The 23,617-nt window shown below is 42.1% G+C and overlaps 1 protein-coding gene across 1 annotated transcript; it reads right to left on the reverse strand.

Moving 5' to 3' along the window:
- Positions 1–22,626, reverse strand: LOC128094545 (gamma-secretase subunit APH-1B). Its single transcript, XM_052712974.1, has 6 exons — positions 22,367–22,626; positions 21,128–21,298; positions 13,830–13,900; positions 13,101–13,223; positions 5,320–5,447; positions 1–553 (listed from the first exon to the last, which is right to left on the reverse strand). Exons 1-6 carry the CDS (start codon positions 22,477–22,479, stop codon positions 386–388), a joined length of 774 nt encoding a protein of 257 aa, XP_052568934.1. The 5' UTR covers positions 22,480–22,626; the 3' UTR covers positions 1–385.
- Positions 22,627–23,617: the final 991 nt, after the last annotated feature.

Here is a 23,617-nt window from a genome sequence, read left to right on the forward strand (position 1 = left end):
TTACTACATCCAGAAATTTACTTGCTCAGCAGAAGTTGGCTTAGGAGACCGTTAAATATTGAACCTCATTCTCTTTGGGTGTTCTCAGAACTTCCCAGTGGACCCCAGTGGTTCTCAGCTGCACTGCACAGCCAGGATGATCAGATCTGGAGGGGAAGTCCAGAAGCGTCAGTCTTTGTTTCCCCAGATGCCTCAAACATGCAGCCAGGCTGCAGGCCACACTGCAGCTCTTCCAGAGGCTGCTGTGCGAAAGCTTAGGGACAGTTCCAGGCTAGACCGTTCTGCTGCTTCTGTGTTCCAGGAGAAAGGGTCTTTTTAGAAAAGGTCACAGCTGTGCCTCCTCTAAAGACACAGGCTGCTGTCTGGAGGTGCTGACTGTCAGAGGTTATCTGGAGCGCTGGTTGTAAAGAAGGAAGTCCTTGTCTTGGCAGAGCAGGCAGAGTTTCAGGCTTCGGCAGCTACCTCCAGCAACAAAAAATGCCCAGATGCCCATGACCACCATGATTATGTATGCTGACACCAGATTTACTCCATAATAAGGAGTTAGGAAGGTCTGCAAAGGAAAAGGAAATCAGCTTGGGTAAAAGCACAAGCTTTTAAAACCTGTGGAATAAACAGAGACAGAGGAAAATACACAATGCTTTCAACAGCTGGACTGTGTCTCACAAACATGGGATGACTGTCCTGTGTGAGAGACTCAGGAAGGCCCAGCAGACACTGGTCTGTGAACTTGCCCTGTGCTTGACTCAAATGGCAACCCCAGAAGACAGCTTTAGCCAGGACCTAATGGGATACTTAACAGAAAGCAATGGAGCACCTGGGCCTGGTTTGTAGCCATTTCTGTGTTAATTAAATTGGCTCTAAGAATTTGCAGCAAAGTCAGGTACATCTAGATTACTTTAATATGAACCATTAGTATTCAAAGGAACATGCTTTTTGGCTGTACAATTGCTATGGATTCCAAAAGTTTAATCATTATAAAACACTATCAGGAACACAGCTCAGTGGTAGAGTGCCTGAAGGCCAGGGTTCAATCCCCAGCACCAAAGAATGACTGATAGAGAGTGCCAAACGGTTACATTGAGTGAAATTACTGAAGACAAGTCTCCACCATAATGGAACTTATATACTACTAAATAACACAGACAATGAAGAAGTAATTAAACTATTAATTGCAAATTATGATTGAAAGGACTGGGAGGATGAGGCAGAAACAAGCTTGAAATTATGGGCACGAGTAATCCAAAGATATCATATTACTATTAATAGTAACAGACCATGAGATTTCAAAAGGCCGAAGTCAAATAAGCACTTGAAAGTCTGAGCATAGTACTCAGAGGACAGGCCAAGGAAAGGAAAAGCACTAGCACAACCTCCACTTGGAACTTAATGCCATCCCATGAATGAGAGTTCCCAAGGAGCTACTACAAAGACAGGAAAAGACAATGCAAGATTAAGCCCTAAGATACTCCAACATTGCTCAATCTCTGGAAGACTGAGAGTCAGTAATGGCCAAGTGTTGGTAGAGCACGCCTTTAATCCCAGCAACTCAGGAGGCAGAGGCAGGTGGAACTCTGTGAGTTTGAGGCCAGCCTGGTCTACAGAGCAAGTTCTAGGACAGCCAAGGCTCACAGAGAATACCTGTCTTGAAAAACAAAAAAAACGAACAAAAATGAGTCTGCAAAGGAGTCAAGAATGAGGTAAAAGAAAATCAGGAATAGTGTCTGTAGCAGAAGTCAAGGAGGAAATTGAGGGACCAGTTCTAGCAAAAGGTCAATTTGTTGCCACACACCTTTAAAACAAGTGCGCTTTTCTTCACTCAACCTGCATATGCCCCTGACTAAGGAACCAAAGATGAACTCTCCAGAAATGGGTTTATTTTTCAGGTAGTACCTCATGCAGAAAGAATGCATTCTTCAAGAGCCATACTTGGGGCAAAGTAGATGTTGGAAATGTTATGGAAACTTTTCCAGAATAATCCTACATTCAAGCCCATTAAGTTTTAGTTTATAATGCAGAATGATCGAGTCCTTTGAATTTTATCAATTTATCTGTTTTAGAGCCATTTCCCCCTTTTAAGCAATCACAAAAGCATTGTATCTTTGTTGCAGAAAATGACACTACCCAGATAAGAAAAATAATTCTTAAAACTTGAAGTTTAGCTAAGTTATTTATCAGAAGACAAAAGTAAAATAATAAAAACCAATAAATTAGACAACATTAAAATGAAAAAACTGGGACTGGGGAAGTAACTCATGGGAGGCTTGCCTGTGTCCATGCAGGATACCCTTCGCTGGTGCCTCAGAACCACACACAAGACACATCTACAATACTAACTCCAGGTGGCTGAGGCAGAACAGCCACATTTGAGGCTAGCCAGAGCTACAGAATGAATTCCAGACCAGACTGGGCTATAAAGGGAGAGTGTCTAAAAAAAGAATATAAAGACAATGAAACAGAAACTGTTTACAGCACATATACCTGACAAGAGATTCTCTTGTAGAAAGTATAAAGAACTCCTAAAACATTAAAAAAAGATAGCAGGAAGTAGGCAAAATATTGGAAGAGATTTCAAAAAGAAATACTCCAAGTGCTTACTTTTCTATCAGGACATAAAAGTGTAGTATGCTTTCACTATATTCCCAGTAAAATAGGACAGAAAGTCATACCAAGTATTGGCAATGATGTAGAGCAACAGAAGCTTGTTGATAAATGGTTAGTAGTTATGTCAATATAAACTGCTAAAAAACTGAGTGATATGACCAGTTGATGTATGTACTCTTCTAGCTATGTATCAAAAGAAAATATGTGCCCGTGTTCGCTGACATATCCCGGAATGAATTATAGATGTAATTGTCACCGTAGCTAGGAACTAGAGGGCTGAGCAGAAGGCTTAGTGCTTCAAGTGCTTGTTCAATAACCTGCACTCATCTTCCTCTCATCCGCCTCATCCACTCTGTAGGGAACACTGATGGCTCTCCTTCTGACACGGGTTTTCCTGAATCTGGCCATTTCTCATTTCTTCACTGCTCTTTCATCCAAGTCCTCCTTGCCTTTCCCTCAACAAAATGACCTCTCCCAGCTAATCTACCCTTATCAAAGCAATCTTTTCCAGATGGTGTCAGATTATGCCCCACTTTCCCTGCTTTTTGTATTTTGAAACAGGATCTCACTCTGTAGCCTAGGCTAGCTTGTAAATCACTAGGTAGACAGACTAGCCTCAAAGTCATGGTGAACCTCCTGCCTCAGCCTCCTCAGAGCCCACATTCCTTTGTTCAACATTCTTATAACAACCCTTCAATTCACTGAGAGGAAAGACGAAGTCCTACATTATCTGTATGTGGCTCTCACTTCCAACCTCCTACTTCCCTCCCTCCATCAGTTCTCAACAGCATCTCCCACTAATCTCACATGGCTCATCTGCTCTGACCACCCTGGTCCATAAACATGCTAAGCATGCTCTCTAACCAGAAGACCTTGGCTACTCAGTCTAGTATGTTCTATCTTAAGACAACCACATGATCAATTCCTTTACCTAGACCTCACTCTCCCTCCCCCAAATGAAGTAAAGGCAGGTAGATCATGAGTTCAAGGTCAGCCTGACTATAGCACCAGTTTGCAAATTAAAGTTGAAAAAACTTGTCCAGACTCATTTTTAAAGTACTCTGTAATGATTTTAATCTGACTGGTAATTTGTTATTTAAGCACATGATAATTATCAAAATGCCCTTTTGTCTTAAAAATAGAAAAAAAATAAAAGAAATGTATAGTTCCTATATCCACAGATAAATGATATTAAATTTTTTAATATGTTTACTTTTCTGTCTTTTATGCTTACACTATTTGCTTGGCTTTGCATAGATGCCATCATGGAAGAGGTAACCTTAGTACTAAAAAGTACTGCAAGACTTTAGGCATGTATGGGGAAACACTATATTTTAGCTGGACTAGGGCAAGAGGCCTAGTGGAAGAAAATATGATAGAAACTCTAAACAGATGGAAAGCAGAGACTCAGGAGGCAGGTTGAGAAGAACCTTTCTTTAAAAAAACATACTATTATTGTTGTTTGTATTTGTGTAATGTGTATGAGTACAAACGTGCACATGCCAAGGCATACTTGTAGAGATCAGAGGACAACTTTTGGAAGTTGGCTCTCTCCTTCCACAACGGGCACTATGTATTAAACTCAGGTTATCAAGGTTGCCTGGCAAGCACATTTACCTGCTGATGAGGACTGGCACTAATTAGCATGTTTGTGGAAACCACAGGGAGATGCTGTTGAGAACTGATGGAGGGAGGGAAGTAGGAGGTTGGAAGTGAGAGCCACATACAGATTATGTAGGACTTTGTCTTTCCCTCTCAGTGAATTGAAGAGTTGTTATAAGAATGTTGAACATAGGAATGTGGGCTCTGAGGAGGCTGAGGCAGGAGGATCACCATGACTCTGAGGTTTAGTCTATCTATTTGGTGATTTCCAGGATAACCTAGGCTACAGAGTGAGATCCTGTTTTCTTTTACCATCTCCCTGGCCCAGAAGAAACCTTTTCAATATTTACATAAAATGTGCAAAGGGTCTTGACAGGGCCACGGCAGGGTCATTTTGATAACTGTCATGAATATAAATGACCAATTAGCACTCAGATCCAAGTCCTTACACACTGCTGTAAAAACAAGTCTGACAACTGTTTTAAACTTGACTTTGCAGACTGGCTCTGTTACAATGTCACTAAGGGAGGGAAACCAGCACATCTGCTACTGGTCAGAATGTGTAAAGAAGCCTGTTTTAGCAACTTGTATCAAGAACTCAAAATATTCACACCAATTGACTTCATAGTTCCCTGCCTCAAAACCTAAACATGGGGAAAGTCCCATGCACATAAAGCCAAGTGTTCCAAGTCACAAAAGCTTTACAACAGAAAAAAAAAGGGAGGGGGAGGTGATTAACAAAATTAACCAAGTTAAAATAATTTTCACCTAAAGATTTAAACTTAACTAAAATCTGTATCTTAAGGAATTCATAATGAAGGAAAATTGCTTCAGATATGCTTCATACATAAGCGTGATGCAAACTATTTTAGGCTTGACCAGACAACCTTAAAGGACAGACATGAGGAAAATCTCTAATGAGACAGAATCCCCCCCCCAAAAAAATTTATCTAGACTGTCACTGTGCTGAAACACACATGACCCACTGTCCACTCCAGGGCTTTTCTGACTTGCCCCACTTTCCCGAGGATGTCCTTCATTTGGGTGGAATCCACCACACAGACCTCTGCACTTGAGCTCTGCAATCACTGAGAACACAGGGACAACACTCACCTGAGTGGACACCAGCAGGTGAGTCAGGAGAACTGTAAGGAGGGTGTGCCACTTTTTCTTCTCACAGCCATCAAAAAACACAATGCCCCAGAACACATGCAGCATTATGATCACCAGCGTCATGAAAGCTGAAAAGACAAGTTGGCAATTAGTGGCCAGTCCTGCAGACAGCAGACACCAAACCCAGCTGAACCCCAACCCTGTGCACTGGCCCTGAGGGTCCCCTGACTACAGAGATAGAATCTGACCACCAGTGCACAGAACTGGCTTGCTAAGAACTCCACATTAACTTTCAAAGAAGTTAGGATGGGGCAGTCTTTGTAGAAGCTATTCCTCTAGAATACAAACCTGTTAGACAAAAGCCAACTTTGGCTTTCAGGGAGTTTCCCTGAGGTATGCAATGAGATTAGTATAAAATCTACACAACTTATTTTCAACTATCCTTCAGCCCTATTTACAGAGAATTTTCTCAGTTGAATAGAACACCCTCTGTCTAAACAAGTCTCTACACTGAAGGGAAATTTCTCTTCAGAAACTTTTTAGAGAATGTAATAAAAAATTAAAAACCATTGTAATTATCTTAATATACTTTTTAAGCAGTTGGCGGTGAATCTGACCAGCACTTCCATGTCTCTGGAATATTGCCTGTATAGGTGTCCTGTGTCCTTGATAACATTTTTTCTTTAAAGCAGGCAAGTCCCATATATTCACACTTTAACATGAAAAAAGGCATATAGATTTCCCTTTCCTGCCACATAATAAACAGGCCATGAGCTTTAACCCACCAGACAGAAAAACCCCAGGCTAGAGTTCTACACCACTTGAAGGAAAAATAACCTGGCATTGCCAAGCAAAGGAGAATAGTTACATCTATTTCAGTCCAGCAAGGCATTTGAGCTACACTATATACTATAGACTATATACACTATGGACTATATATACTATATACTCTATCTGTACTCCAAACCAGTGAGTTCTCAAATCAACAGATCACTAGCCTAGGGACTTGTTATCAATGCAACTTACTGGTACCCATCCCACCCATGAATCAGAAGCAATGGGGTAGGAGCCCAGCAAAGCCAGTTTAAACAGCCTTCCTAGAGATTCAATCCCTGGTCAAGTTTCAGAATCCTGCCAAGGAGGCATTCTTATAAATGTTATAAGGAGATACAAGAATATTTACACCAGCACTGCTGTAATAACAAGGAATGGCCATGGTTACCGCTTCTGCCTCCACCTCCCAAGTGCTGCACCACCATGCCTGGCATGAGTTCTATGTTTCTGACTCAAGGAGGCATTTGGAGAGTCGTAGATGATCTGCTGTTAAAGTCATTTGGGTCTAGATGAGTGCAGAGGAACTTGGATGTTAGTCTGAGATGTTTGACTTGACTTTGGAGGCAAAACCATTCCATGTATAAGTAAATTACATTGTACTCACCTACTGGACTACTATAAATGACTCACAACATGTATGATCTCAAGAACACAATGCTTAAGCCGGGTGGTGGTGGCGCACACCTTTAATCCCAGACACTCGGGAGGCAGAGGCAGGTGGATCTCTGTGAGTTTAAGGCTAGCCTGAGCTACAGAGTTCCAGGAAAGGTGTAAAGCTACACAGAGAAACCCTGTCTCAGAAAACAACAACAACAACAAAAAACAAAAACACAATGCTTAGTGAGAACAAACACACTGTGAAAATGCATATTATTCATATGAAGTAAGACATCAACAAAATAATATTAAAAGGACAAATCTGTTGTGGCTAGAGGAGAGTAAGCTGTCACATCTCTGTGACAGTGTCTTTGTGTCAGCCTCTGGAAGACCACACTAAAAGGATTCAATCCAGATCCAGTCATCATTCTGAAGAGGACAGTTCTTAAGGACAGATGCCTATCAATGGTCTGACACTGAGACCACTTAAGATGCCCAGGGGCTAAGCAAAGGCTTTTAAATTTTCTCTGAGTCAAAAAAGACCAAGGCAAAAACTGACACAATGGGAACCTTTTTTTAATTCATAAAGTGTTCATATTCTAAGGAAGGGTTTTCTAAGACCTAGATGTCAATCAAATGTCAAGAGGAATCACTACCACAGGCATTTGCCATCTCCCCTGGCAGCCTCTGTTTGCCCTTCTCTCTAGGCTTTGCCATGGGTGCTGAGATCAGCTAAGTGTGCTCCCAAGGTTAGCTCCTAGAGTCCAGCTAATTGGGAAACGCTCTTACTGATGACATTTTCCAGCCTGTTCTTATCCAAAACAGTGTTATTCTACAAGCTTCAGTCAAGCATTCTCTGGATCTCTGTCAGGGACCAGCTCTGACCTGTCCAAGGGTTCTTGAGGGGAGGAGTGAGGAATGAGGAAGTATTAGCTAGAAATATAGACAGAGACTAAGAGAAACACAGAGACACAGGATAGCTTTGGGAGGGCCCTGGGTCAATACCCAGCCACCTCGACTTTATTCATGATGGGCTTTTTATACATCAGCAAGGGGAAGGGCAAAAGACCTCCCCGTTTCAAGGTTGAGGTATAAAGTACCAACAAGTATAGACCCTTCAAAACACCTGGTAACCATGCCCTTAGCCAAATCATCTTATTATGCAGCCCTGCTGGGCAAAGCAAACCCAGATTTTCTGACCTTGAATAAGGCCTTACTAGGGAACCTCTGTGGGCTACCACAGACCTCATTGGTCCTGATTGTGCTTCCAAATTCCAGATCTGAATGTCTTGATCCTTCCAGCTAAGAGGTCTGATGGACTGACTTTGCCTCCAAAGTCAAATCAGACATCTCAGACCAGCATTCAAGTTCCTCCTCAATATAGACCCAAATGATTTTAACAGCAGATCCTTGTGACTCTTCAACTGCATCCTTGTGTCAGAAAGACAGATCTCAAGCCAGGAATGGTGGTGCAGCACTTAGGAGGTAGAGACAGAGGCAGGAGGCTCAAAAAGTTCAAAAGGTCATCCTTGATTTGACTAGGAGATATTAAGTCATACAAAGTAGAACTTAACTAAGGGAGCGCTGCCTCCAAAATACTCCAAAGATAAGTAGTTTGCTAACCAGGTTTGTTAGTGATAAACAAAATTTAGAACGCTAGAATATAAGTAAGTGTTTGTTCATCAGGATTGACCAGCTTAGGCTCCATTCCCATAACAACAAAAACAACCCTGATTTAAAGCCAACCATTATGTCCATCCCAGTATCAAAGAACATGCCTCTGACAGACAGATCAAGAGGGCAGTATAGGGTCATAACCACTGTCAAGATCTGGTGTGCAAAAAAGCCCACAGTTCCCTTCTTGAGACAGCATAATTCTACTAGATGGCCAAATCACCCCTGGTGACAACTATTTGAAACAAACACACCATGGTGGCATACTTAAAATAATATCTTTCTGTGTAAATCTCTCATATGCTAAGTTTCCAGATTTGCATTCTTCTATCTCTGTTTACATTGTATAGCCTGGATATGGGTGGGAAGTGGGGAAATTTAAGAATGACAGCATATATAAAAATTCATAAGCCTAAGATGTATATATGTTAGCAAAACCTACTATTGGAGGCTGGCTCTTCTTTGGGCATTAGCCATAGCTGGATGCACACTATTATTAAAGAGCATTTGTTTATTAATCTCTAAGTGTACAGAGTGATTTCTCACTGGGGATACATAATATTTCATAACATTACAGTGGCAGAAGGAGAGAACTGACTCCCACAAATTGTCCTCTGACCTCCACACATATGCTATGACACCCAAAATTAAATTGCCAAATGAATACATCCTCTGTGCAACCAGCAAGCTAAATCTTCCCTGTTTGAAAAGTTCGGCTTTCTAAGGACTATAGCACACAGTTCAGACCCTTTAACTCTGGCTACGAGTTAAGTGAAGGTGTGTTAATGGGTCATGCTTATTAATGTTGCCTCCAGCATAGCAGGTTACCCTTGTAAATATTGACCACCAATTAGGCTCCATTACCATACAAAATAAGACAACCCTGACTACAGCTGGTCACTAGACCCATCCCCATATCAAAGAACATGCCTCTAACAGGCAGCTCAAGGTAGCTGGTATATCATTAAGTCCCCTGTGCTTTTATCAGGAAAAGCCTCAATCTGCCAGGTGGGCAAGATGAACCTGGGAAACTATTAAAAAAGAACAGCATTGGTGTACTTAAGAAAAAATTGTGGCAATGTCTTTACCATATAAATCTCCCAACTGCCCAAGTGGCCAGACTTGCTGTTTCCTGTCTCTGTTTTTGTTCTAAGTGTAACCTGGCGCTAGAATCCAAAAGAGATTTAAGGTTAACAGTGTATGTGGAATATATATGCCTAAGGTCTACATAAGCTGGTATAATTTTCTGTTTGAGACTGGTTCCTTTTTCTTTACTAGTCAGAACAAGTCACACACTATTGCTAAGGAGCTTTTTCCTTTATTAATCTTTAAATGTGAGGAGTAATTTCTCACTGCTAATGCATGTCAATTCTATGCTACAACAATAAAATAATTTACAATGTGAATGCTTCCTCCAGAAATCAGGCCATGAGCATCCTGATGTGAACACTTTGACTCTCGTTATCAGAGATGTGGGGAGTGCAAGGGGAGCTTAAGAGTGAACTGGCACAGTAGAGCCAGAACTAACCAGAAGAAATGGCTGTGGAACAATCAACAAATGCCAGGATGCCTAGTACATGTGTCCCATACAGCTACAGAGCCACATGGGTTCTAGCTGAGGTAGTTGAGGGAAGCTAGACTAATAATGCTAAAAACAGGGTGAAATTTTTCTCTTTCAAGTTTTTATAGTACTGGATTTAGTTTCATTTAATGCTTAGTGACTCTGAGCTGGGCATTCTTTCTTCATTTTTTATTTTCTTTAGACAGTGTCTCACAATGTAGCTCTGGCTGGCCTCTCACACATGGGGATCCACATGCCTCTGCGTCCTAAGTACAGGGATGTACATGCACACACCACCATGCCCAGCTTTTGGTCACTACTTCTGTCCTTTCTGAAAGAGTTAGAAATTGAGGCCTGCAGGAGAGAGGTCTCTTCCTTCTACTTGGAACATCCTTCCTTGCAGCTCCTTCCTCTCTTGGCCTAAATATTAATCATATTTAAGTAAATGTCTATTCAAATGGTCCTTCCTCCATAAGCTGTGACTAGCTTTTATTTTTCAGTAACCATTTTAAGTGGCATCTAGTAACAAAGGACTCCAAGAGGCTCTAGGGACACAAATGAATGAGACAGACATAGCGCTTACTTATATATTTTAGCACACAACTGGAGAGCGAGAGGCACTAAACAATAGTCACATCAATCATTCACAGCTAGGATGTATATGACAGAGTCAAAGCACTTTACTGTCTCCATATGAGTCCACAACTCTCTCCTTCTCTGTAACATTTATATTATGCTTTGTGTTTGTTTTTATTCCTATCATGGGCAGAAGACATGGAGAAATCATTAATACTTATTTATAGACTGCATACTTAAATAATCAAAAGGACTTGTCCCCAAATACTAAATTGATGATATAACTTGAACTTGGAACCTAAATCTCATACTTCCTTCTCAGCCAAGTACTTCCAAGAAATGGCAATGAGTCTAACTTAATGTGGGCCTGCTCCACAAGTACTGATAAAAAAGAACTAACTTACATGTGTACTTCATAAAACTTTTTTTTTTTTTTAGGTTTTTCGAGACAGGGTTTCTCTGTGCAGCTTTGCACCTTTCCTGGATCTCGCTCTCTAGACCAGGCTGGCCTCGAACTCACAAAGATCCGCCTGCCTCTGCCTCCCAAGTGCTGGGATTAAAGGCGTGCGCCACCACCGCCCGGCTTCATAAAACTATTTTTATATAACATAAAAATTTATGTACATACAGATATCATACAATATGTGTATTATTAACATAATGGACATGGATAGAGATGCTAATTAATGACCTCATATTCCTTATATATTCTAATTACCATTTTAGGAACAAATCTACTCTTCCAAGGGACTCATTTTAAGCTGACCTTGAAAAGAGCCTGGTTTACTGAAGGGAGTTAGCACCATCTAGAGGACAAAAGCTGGCAATACATGAGGATGCCAAGAAAACAGTTCCTGTAACAATGTAAACTAAGAAAATTCACAATACAGAAGGTGTCTTTCTACTGGACTCTGACAGATATTAGCCACTAGAACTACATTTGCTTTTTGCAAACCAAGCATTATTAACATTTAAAATTTATGCCAGGTGGCTGGAAAGATGGCTCAGTGATTAAAAGCATTGGCTGCTCTTCCAGAGGACCTGGGTTCAATTCCCAGCAACCACATGACAGCTCACAACTCTCTGTAACTCCAGGTCCAGGGGATCTGACACCCTCACAGACACACATGCAGGCAAAGAACAAATACTCATAAAATACAAATAAGTAAATCATAAAAATTGCCAGGAATATTCCAGTTTGGAATATTCACAAAGGCAATCTGCTACGTTGGGGGCGACATTAACAAGCATGATCCATTAACACACGTTCCCTTAACTCGCAGCCAGAGTTAAAGGATCTGAACTGGATGCTCTCAGCCTCACAAAGTCAAACACTTTTCAAACAGGGAAGACTAGCTTGCTGACTGCACAGGGACAGGTTCACTTGAGAAGCTGACACATTAATGTCCACAGGTGAGGCTCAGATTTGAACACAAGGAAACTGAGAGTGGTGGGAGACTGTCTCTGGGGTCAGGGAGTGCCAGGATGTCTCTAAACTACTGCAGCTTTTAAAAATTGGCCATTTCGCTTTATAATCTTTTTATTCTATTAAAAGCTACTGAAACACTATTTAGTTTTTGGTCATATTCCCCTACAAGATGATAAGCTCCCTAATGATCTTTGGCCTGGATGTGAACATGGATTTAATTGAAAAAATGGGTATGTGAGTTCACTTATTCCAATTAATAACTGCTATTGGTCTAGACAACTACAAACACGACTATTTTTCCTCTAGTTTTAAACAAAGTGGAATTTAATAAAATAATATTCTAATTATAAAACAAACTTGTGGTCATTGTGTCATAACTTGTTGCTGGTGAATGAAAAGCAATGTGAAAAGAGTTGGTCCTTTTTTACTGCATCTTTGCATAAAAAGATTAATTCATCTACTTTTTCTCTCTGAATTTAAAGGTCAAGTCATGCTGCCTATCTATAAAAGGCACTGAATTATAGATTAATCAGAGATTAGAATGTAGACTAGGGGTCTTGTGTTGAATCACTAGCACTGGGCAAGAAAAAAAAGCAGGTGCTTACAGGTTTATATCAAAGATAAATCTAAAATGACAAAACAGAGAGGATATAGCTCATAAAAATTAGCTGCTAATGTTTCAACTACACTGTAACATTTTAGTATAGCCAAATAAATATATATATAAATCTTTTTGTGTGGTTATTTGTTTGGTTGTTTTTTTGAGACAGGGTTTCCTCTGTGTAGCTTTGGAACCTATTATGGATATCACTCTGTAGACCAGGCTGGCCTCAAACTCACAGAGATCCTTCTGCTTCTGCCTCCCAAGTGCTGGGATTAAAGGTGTGTACTGCCACTGCCCAGCAAATATATAAATATTGTGCAAGATCAATTCCTGTAATATTCTAAAGCACTCCAATCAAACCCCTGCCCCCACTCCCAGGTCCTTCACTTGTAGTGCCCAAGAATATCTTCCCTTTGAAAGTCTTAACATAAACCACCTCCGCTTGAACTCTGAAGCCAATGAATTGCAATAAGGACGATGCTTTAGAGCACAGCTAGGACACATACCTGAATTAAGGAAGAACTGAGGAGAATCACCATGAATGCCCACTGTGCCTGGCCCCAACGAGTCAGACAGGGTGTTCACAAAGGAAAACACTCCACTCATGATTCCAAAGCCCAAGCCAGAAACTAGAGAGGAAGAAAACACCGTTAAGCCCTTTTCCTGTTATGAGTTCAGTTCAAATCTAATTTGCAAGGACTGGGGAATACTATTTCACTGCAGGGAAAGGGTACACCTGCTGTTGCTGAAGCACCAGACAGCCAGCTCTGGAAGGCTAAGTGAGAAAGGGGAGGAGAAAGGGAAGGACAGGATGTAGTAGATCAATGAACAAGGAGAGGCACAGAAGAAACTGGAGAGGAAGAAGAGGGTAATGTGATGAAGGCCCTGGCTTTGGTTTATTGTCGCCAGACTAAGAGGGAGTAACTGTGATTGCAAGGTGGGATCTCTGGGCCAGACTGAGCTAATTCTACATGGAGACCTAGATCCAGTGTGTGTGTGTGTGTGTGTGTGTGTGTGTGTGTGTGTGTGTGTGTGTGTGTGTGTGTGTGTGCCATGTGCAGGCTGTACAGGGGTTGGAGCCCCTAGAACTAGAGTTCCAGGTGGTTGTGAGCCATCATCTGGGTGCTGGGAACTGAATTCAGGTCTCTGCAAGAGCAATAGGTGCTCTTAACTGCTGAGCCACCTCTTCAGCACTTCTATTATTTTTCTTCATGACACCACAGGGTAGAACTTACCATAGGCCAACAGTCGCATTGAGGGTGTTGTCTCCTCAGGGTTTATGTTTTTCAAACCCTCACTGGCTTTTCTAAAAGAAAAACACATTTTTTATTTGTTTGTTTGTTTATTTATTTATTTTTGGTTTTTTGAGACAGGATTTCTCTGTGTAGCTTTGGAGCCTGTCCTGGATCTCACTCTGTAGCCCAGGCTGGCCTCGAACTCACAGAGATCCGCCTGCCTCTGCTTCCCGAGTGCTGGGATTAAAGACGTGTGCCACCACCGCCTGGCACATTTTTTTTTTTTTAAAGAAATAGCCACATATCAGGCAGGTCACAGAACCCTTCAAACCTAGATTCTTAGTGAGGCTTCTGATTAGGTTACACTCCAGGTTGCAGTCAGAATCTATTTAAGTGAAACCCAGCACATTTTTGATAACTGAAGTCAAATTAAGTATCTACCAACCTCATCTAGTTGATATCTCCATAAAAGGAAAAATAAAAAATATTAGTAACAAACCAATAGGGATTAAATTCAATGGGAATAATAGCAATGTTTTAATTTCTGAGATCAACAAATATTTATCTCATTAGCCTGAGGGATCTATCACTCTGAATTTTCTTCTTCCCAAAGTCTTATATCTGTATCTCTAACTTAGTGGCATTCTGTTGTATATTTCACTATGGCTACATTCTCCTATCCTCAGTTCTACTTCCCACTCCAAATAACTAAAATCATTCTCACCCTTCTAACAGCAATTTTTTTAGTGTAGTAACTAAGCTCATATGTCACACATGCTAAGAACATGATCACTGAGTGACACCTGTAGCCTGCCCCCAACTTTTCCCATTCCTCCCCATAGTAATTTATTAAAGTAGCTGATACACCGGGGAGCTAAATTCTCATGTTGGTACTTAATCATGAGGTCTTTTGATTCTAAAATGGTTTACTATTTGATTCACATTCCAGTTCAGAAGCACATGAAATCTGATATTTTTATCGTATCCTGTATGAAATGCTGCCTTTAGAATAGGCTATAAATACTTAAATGAAAAAACAAATACATCTCAGTAATAAATCAATCCAGAGTGATCAGATCCATACTTCTGTTATGGCCAGTTCACAAATGTACCAAGAATCTGTGTCTGCCCCCTACCCTATTGCCATGCAGATGTATTAGGAACACTAACTGTGACTTCTTATACTACTGTCTCTTTTACTATTCCATGTTGGCCAGAAACTCTGCAACCATTTACAAGCCAACTGAAAGGATATTTAAATTATACATACTGTAAAGTATATCTACAAAAGAACCAAAATACTTTGGAATGACTTGTCGGCCAGTGCTGAAACAAAAGGAGTTGAGATGAACTGTAAGAACAGACAAGTTAACCAGAACACACTTATTTCTCAGACATTGCATTAATTTAAACTTCAGGGAAGCCAGGTGTGGTGGCTCATGTCTGCAATCTTAGCACTTGGGAGGCTGAGGTAGGAGGACTTCTGAATGTTCAAGGCCAGCCTGGGCTATACAGTGAGACTCTACTCAAAAGACCAATGTAAAATGAAATTTAAAATCTCAAGGAACACATAGTTATTACTGTTGGTCTATTCATTACATAAGTACAGAATCACTGCACAAATATAAATGTCACTGATTATATTTGGTAATGTAGAATTCAATCAAAATAGCCATGTGAATAGTGAAAAGGGCCCTCTGCTTCTCTAGAATCAAAAGGAACAATTTGCAATTTCAGTGTTGTCCATTTGGAAGCACTGTTTGGCAGGAAGGATGTGACTCAGATATTTATGTGACTGTCTTCTTATTTCTCCAGAGCAGCAACCAACTAAATTGTACAATTTTCCTTAATAAAACAAACCTACCTGTCAGAGGAATTCTGTTAAAGGTTACTTCAACTTTATGAGTTATATAATAGTAATAATCTACAGCAACAAATGTACATATGTAGTTTAATTTATAAATTTGGGAGGATTTCTGTTTTGTGTAAGTTGTTTTCTCAGTTAGACACACTGTGGTACTGCAATCAGTAATATCTTAAGTTTCTAGGCATGGTGGCCCATGTCAGAAATACCAGCAAGGTCAGAAGTTCAAGGTCATTCTCAACTACATACTGAGTTGGAAGCCATGTGGGGATATATAAGACCTCTACTTCTAAAATAACTTTTAAAATAAAGCAAAACAAAAACAAAACCACCGAAAAACTCAAATGGTGTATTTCTATTCAGATCCCTTGATAATCTCACTCTCATCTGTACACTCAAAAAAGAATAAATGAACCAGAGGTGGTGGCACACCTCTTTAATCCCAGCACTTAGGAGACAGAGGCAGTTGGATCTCTGGGAGTTCAAGGCTGGCTTGGCTTATATAGCAAGTTCCAGGCCAGTCAGGGTTACATGAGATGCTGGATCATAAAAATAAATAAATAGATAGATACATAAATAAGCAAATAATAAATAAGAAAATAGTTTATCAATAGTTTCAAAGAATTTATATTGTAAAAATTGGAACTTTTAATTGTGGGAATCTGGTAACAAATGTAACAGAGAGTTTATACTTCAGTAACCAGAAGAGACATCCTGCCCCGCACAGTCAGTGTTCATCTAGAACTTGGAAACTCATCACATTTTGTGCTCTCTCACTTCCTAATGTTAACAGTGAACTGTCAGTGTTGCACCATTTCCTCTCACAAGCTCTGTAAAACAGAATGAGGAAGTTTATTCAACTTTTGACTTCACGTATTTAAGATACTTGGAGTTTTTCTTTTTATTTGTTGGTTTGGTTTTTGAGATAGTCTCATGTAACTGGCTGGCTTCAATATCATTATGGAGCTAAGATTACAGGTGTGAACCACCATGCCCATTTTATTAGGTCCTGGGATGGAGCCCAGGGCTTCCTGTTTGATAGGCAACTACTCTCCAACTGAGTTACATCTAATACACCACTTTAAAATTTTTAAAAAATAGAGTGACACTTCTTTAAAAAAAAAAAAAAAAAAAGCAAAAACCAACAACAACCAAAAACTATGCTGATCTGGGCTGGAGAGATGGCTCAGTGGTTAAGTGCATTGACTGCTCTTCCAGAGGACCTGGGTTCAATTTCCAGCCCCACATGGCAATTCACAGCTGTCTGTCAATCCAGTTTCAGGAGACCTAATATCCTCACACCAATGCAGATTTTAAAAAAAGAAACTGTAGCAGGAGTAGGGGAGGTATAGGTCAGTGGGGGAGGGGCAAACAAAACCCATAACAGTGGTTATCTTAGCTTTTTTTCTTTTCCGTAAACATAAGATTTTTTCTAAACTCACCAAATATGTATTTGTATTATAATGAAACTGAATTATGTTACAAAACTTTCAATCCAAGCAAAATTAATTCTATATAGGCATTGCACAGCAGTTTTAGGCAACAGTTACCAAAGACATCTGTTTTAGGTAATGAACGGCTATATTTTAGGCTACATAACTTAGAACGTTTTAATATTTATATGTTATATGGAAAGAGCCACCACTTGTGGCCACATGCCAATTTCTTACTCTGCAAGGCCTTGTCATGCTGACAGTTACAATTCACTCACCAAACAAACATAAACAAAACATTCATATATCGTGAATATATTAATTTAGAAGTTTGGTAAACTTCCACATTCTGTGCTACAGAATTCATGATAGGAAATATTGTCGCACCAGTAGTTCTCACTATTACTATTCATTCATTAATTCATTCACAGTGAAGTAACTATTCCTGACTCATGAAAAAAGTTATTTGACTGCAATGGTTTAGAAAATGGGTGCAATGCCGGGTGGTGGTGGTGGTGGTGGTGGTGGTGGTGGTGGTGGTGGTGGTGGCGGCGGTGGCGGTGGTGGCGGCGGCGGCGGCGGCGGCGGCGGTGGCGGTGGCGGCGGCGGCGGCGGCGGCGGCGGCGGCGGCGCACGCCTTTAATCCCAGCACTCGGGAGGCAGAGGCAGGTGGATCTCTGTGAGTTCGAGGCCAGCCTGGTCTCCAAAGCGAGTTCCAGGAAAGGCGCAAAGCTACACAGAGAAACTCTGTCTTGAAACCCACCCCCCCCCCCAAAAAAAAAAGAAAAAGAAAATGGGTGCAAATACTAAACATTTTAATCTTGGAAGCAAATTCAGGCAGCAAAACTCTGACTAAGGCAGTTCCTTAAACTAAAAAACTCAATTTTTGACAAAACCCATTTTTGGCAGTGGGTTATTTAAGCAAAATTTGATTAAAGCCAAATCTTTGTTTTAATACAGTATAGCATAAGATATTAATTTAAATGTATCCACTTACATATTAGTCATTAACAAAGTGCTATAAAAATTGTCAAAATTCTCAAGCTTGCTTTAACACAGCTATATAATATTCAACAGTGGTAAATTCTTCGGGAATTTGAAAAGTTTGGTTTTGTTTGTTGGGGATTTTTTGTTTTGTTTTTGCTTTTAACATAGGATCTCATGTTAATCAAGTAAGCTTTAACTTGGAAGTAACTAAAGGTACCTTTGAACTCCTGATCCTCTCAGCCCCATCTCCCAAGTACTAGAATTACAGAGTAGGCATGACAGGAAATTTTCATGGAATATACCAAAAGCTTATTAAATATGAATTCTGCAATGCAAACAAAGACATCTATTAATGCATGTTTCTCTGATTGACTGTTTGCAATTTTCCCAAACATCCTTTCAGATGAACAAGAATAATTTCCCTAGGAGGCCAAAGAGGTTTCTCTGAACTTCCTAGTTGATTGCCTGCAAAACGTCAGGATTCCTTCTTCACATGGTGCCATTCTCTTACTGCCCTCATTCAAAATGAGGACCTACTTTCAGTTTATAGTCTTTCGGAAACTCTGATTGGTGCCAAGAAAAGGCTGTTGCTTCAAGTGAAAAACTGAAGAGATGGGCAGGGAAAAACAGCAGGTACCATCTAAATCTTGGCACTCTGGTGAAGTCAGGTCTTGAAACAAGAGGTTACTAAACCCATGTCCTAAACTGTAAAAGTATTATAAATGAAGGTTTTTCAAAATTAAAACCATCATCTAAAAGTGCAAAGGCAACAGAAGCCAGTGAGGATGCTGATAGAAAACTTATTCCTCAATGAGGCTGGGTTATGTAGAAAACAATGTCTGGTCAAGGGTGCTGCTTAGATCACACTGCAGTACTAGCATCTGGTGAAAAACAGGCAATGACAAAAGGGGGTGTGTCCACTGCCAACCGAGGAAAGGGCTTAGAGGCCACAACCATGCCTTTGGTGGTTCGTGTGAAGAACGGAGGTGTGCTGAGACTTGACAGGGACCCTATGACAATCACCATGGCACAGGCCAAAAGTGGAACCATTTTGATTACCCTCATAATAATATACAGTTAAAATTTAGATTGTAGATTGAGGGTTAGGGGTGTGAACTGTTTGCCTCTCATGTGCAAGATCCTGGCCTCAATCACTAGTACTTTAAAATAACAATAACAATAAATCAAATCTTAGGATGGTAGTAACTAACTTCTGCATATCAGAAACATTCAACATAATTAAATGTCCTCCCTGTAAAAATTTAAACGTTACTTTTTGTTTCTTTGAAAGTTCTGGGCTCAAGGTCTTTTCTTCCGAGTAGCAGGGACTACTGGCTGGTGGCCACCATGACTAGCTTTAAATGTTACTTTTTTCCTCTCTTTGCTTTTTTTCTTTCTTTCATTTTTTTCTTAAACAATACTGGGGAATTAAAACCACCAAGGCTCTGAGCATGCTGGCATGGGCTCTACCAACTAAGCTGCATTCCCAGTTCTTAACGTTCCTTTCAATATTTACTTAATGCTCTTTAAGTTCTCCCCAGAGACTAGCAATTGCAATTTTAAACCTTTTCAAAAATATATCTTTTTAAAGTTACATTTATTTTTTATTTTCTGTGTGTGCATGCAGGTGAGCACATTAATGCTAGGGTATACATGTAAAAGTCAGAAGGCGCCGGGCGGTGGTGGCGCACGCCTTTAATCCCAGCACTCGGGAGGCAGAGCCAGGCGGATCTCTGTGAGTTTGAGGCCAGCCTGGGCTACCAAGTGAGTTCCAGGACAGGCGCAAAGCTACACAGAGAAACCCTGTCTCGAAAAACCAAAAAAAAAAAAAAAAAAAAAAGTCAGAAGGCAACTTGAGGGAGGTCTTTCTCTTCTCCTACGTTTATATGGATCCAGGGCTTGAACTCAGCTCATCAGGCTTGGTGGCAAGCATCCTTACCCACAGAACTATCATCTGCCAGGCACCCAAAAGCTATGGTTTTTGCTTCTAAGCAATGGTTTCCTGGTTTTCAATTTGTAACTTAAATTGCTTCATTATAAAAAGGGAATCTAATATCTATTAGTAAAGGCAAAATGTTTTTTTAATCCTGAATAATAACATATTAGGAAATCAAATTACCAAAAGCCTATTCAAGGTGCTGTTGCTGAGGTTCACTTTTATCTATGAAATCCATGGAGAGTCTCATTGGCAGAAATGAAAACAAGACAGCACATTTATCACTCCACTGAGCTTTACTACACAAGCAAAGCTAATCTCATGACTTACAGGAACAACATGAAGTTCCAAGTACAAGCTGTGTCTCAAATGAGTGGTTTCATCTGAGATCCTCATGGGTCTGACTGATGACCACATCCTATCCCCAAAAGGGAGCACATGCCTTGGGCTTTTAAAAAAATGTACTTTGCAGACTTGAAACTAAAGAAAATATTTAAAAAATGATTTTTTTCTCACTAAGTCAAAACAATGGAAGCATAATCTCCATAAGAATAATTTATTTCAGGTGGTAAGGGGAAACATGAAGTCCCAGTGGGAAGGCTCTTTGTTGTTTCAGTAATTATTTCTCTGGGTTATTTTTCTTCAAGGTACTTCTCATCTTCTATTTGTTCATTCATTTCTTGCTAGTTTCCTCCCATCAAAATCTCCAGGAGGTCTGACCTCCCCGCTTTCTCTCTGTTTTTTTGAGACAGGTCTCACTATACTCTGTAGACCAGGATGACCTCCAACTCACAGAGATCCACCTGCCTCTGCCTCCTGAGAGCTGGGATTAAAGGTGTGCACCACCACCAGAGCTTCTGTATCTTCAGTTTCTACAAAGTGCCTGGCATTGGGCAATTCTTAAGAAACATTTTTGAGAGGAAGGAGACGAAAGAGGAAAGAAAAAGGAAGGGTATGAGGGCAGGCAGGCAAGCCAGGCCAGAAGTTTAAATACTCCATATTTTCAGGCTAGAAATGGACCAATCACCAAATCACAACTCAAGCCTAACTGGGAAAATAAAGCAAACATTTAACTTACTTCAACAGCCTATAATACGCAAACCTGAACAGTTCTTGGAAACAGACAGAGAGCAACACTCCAAAGATGAGCAGGTACTTCTGTATTGGTCCATCTCTGTTGTCAGTAATGACTCTCACTAGGTACCAAAAAACAGATGAAAGCAGAAGAGACACCAACCAGAAGAAAGCTCTGGAATGTAGAAGAAAAAAAAAGCCACAAGTGAACAGAAGCACAAGATATTAATGACTTTAAATCTGCTGGAAAAGGAACAAAGATCTTGATTTTTTTTAATTGGGAAAAAAGTCCTTGAAGTGGCGTTCTGGATCATCAGTTGCTGATCAATGGTCCATTTCTCTCCTAGTGAGAAAAATAGTCCAAGAGGAATGTCAGTCAGATGTGCTCAACAAGAACGTGCTCAGTGACACTGTCAGGTGCACACTAAGACACTGTCTGCCAAGGACTGGCCAAGAGGAACTTGGTTGCTGACGATTTTCCTAAGCGATGTTTTGCCTTTTTGGTGTGCCATAGAAATATATAACCAGTGACCATTGCAATTGTCATATTCTCAAAATTAGCCAGAAACTATGGATTTAATGGCTAAATATCTGTACAGATAAGTGTCTTTTTCTGACAGAAAACAAATACCTAAACCTGCATTCATAGTGTGCACCGTGTAAATTTCAGAAACTGTATACTTCTGGCTTCTGGCGGGTGCAAAGAGACCAAGACCACGTTCACCAGCAGAGTTCGGTGTTTACCAAGCTCCCAGGACCACGTGCCTGGTCAGGTGTTGCTGCCTTTTCTCGCACTTCCACCCTCCGCTGCACCCCAGTCGTTACCCAGGGGTCTACAAGAAAAATCTGAGCCCAAGCCCCTCACAGGCATTCTGAGTCCGAGGATGGGGGCTGGGGAGGGGTGGGCCACTGATCCCCAGGTGACTTTCATGACAGAGGGTGGGAACGACCCTTGGACGCCACTGAGCACTGGGTGAAATGAGACTCCTGTGGAAAGGCGAAGGCTCCACACACGAATGGAGCCAAGTGTTCCCATACTTAGTCCACAGAAGCCTAGATGCGCAGGGCGCGCCTGCTCAGCCTGCCCTTCTCCTCAGACCCTGGCAGGAGAGGAGGAGTCTCCCCTCCTTTCAGCCCTGGCTGTCCCACAGGCTGGCGACAGTGGGGGGTGGTGATCCCTGAGGTCATGGGAACCCGGGCGCGGGAGGGGACCCGCTGCGTCAAGGACCTGGGGCAGTCTCACCCGGCGATGAGGAAGATGACGCGCAAAGGGTCGGTGGCGATGGTGAAGACGTAGAGAGCGAGCGCGGGCCCGAAGGCGATGAAGGCGCAACCGAAGAACACGGCCGCCGTCATGGCGACCGCGGAAGCGAGTCCCGGGAGCCCGAGGGGACCCGAGGTGCGTAGGGCGCAGTCTTAGCGGGTCGCCGGGTGCTCTGTGCTCAGTCAGAGCAGGAGGCGGGGCCTCGAGATGCTCTGCTGCAGGGCCGAGCGGTGGGCGGGGCGGAGCTCGGAGGGCGGGGACTTTGAGGTGACCCTAAGTTTGTCAGTGCGGAGGGCGGGGCCGAGCCCGGGAGGCGGGGCCTCGAGCTGCTCCAAGGCAGAGCGGTGGGGCGGGGCGGAGCTCGTGCAAAGGAGGCTGGAGATGCTCAGCTCTCTATGGTAGACAGGGGCCGAGGCCGAGCTCCCGAGGTAGTTCCGGGAGGTGCTCCAGATGCTATGAGTGAGGGGCTCGGGAGGCGGTTTCTTGAGAGGCTCAGAGTGCCTTCAGAGGGCTTCGAGAGGCTTCATAAGCAATTAGAGCGGCGATTCCTCCAGGGTCTCCGCAGTCAGAACCGGTGCGGGGCCTCTAGGGGATCTGAAGCCTTCAGCGCAGGGGGCCCGGCCTCGAGGGGCTTAGCATGCTGTCAAGGGCAGGGGCGTGCGCCTGGAAGGCTTAGAGTGCTGTCAGAGCGGGCGCGCGGCCTGGAAGGGTTCAGTGTGCTGGCAGGCAAGGGCAGGGGCGTGCGCCTGGAAGGCTTAGAGTGCTGTCAGAGCGGGCGCGCGGCCTGGAAGGGTTCAGTGTGCTGGCAGGCAAGGGCAGGGGCGTGCGCCTGGAAGGCTTAGAGTGCTGTCAGAGCGGGCGCGCGGCCTGCAAGGGTTCAGTGTGCTGGCAGGCAAGGGCAGGGGCGTGCGGGGGTGGGGGTGGGCGGCGAAGGTGAGGGTTTCCTTGAGGTTTTCTGGAGCAAAGAAAGTTGTGGCATGGCTGAGACAGCTTTTGGATGTGGAGAGATCCAGAGCCTGGACCTCCGAGGGGCGATGAGCTGCATGCACCAAGCCTCAGACCTGGCAGCGCTGCAGATCCTTATTCTAAAGCGTGGTTCACTGTTGTCTTAAAGATGTGTTCAGAGTCCTCTTCCCCATAGATGTACATTGACACTGGTGCCAGCTCGCTGTGAAGTGGCCCAGAGGAGGTTAGTAGCACACTTTTGTGCTGCAGGTCAACTGAAGTAAA

Source organism: Peromyscus californicus, unplaced genomic scaffold (genome assembly GCF_007827085.1).
Source record: "Peromyscus californicus insignis strain IS unplaced genomic scaffold, ASM782708v3 Scaffold_11__1_contigs__length_118956290, whole genome shotgun sequence".
NCBI lineage: Eukaryota > Metazoa > Chordata > Mammalia > Rodentia > Cricetidae > Peromyscus > Peromyscus californicus.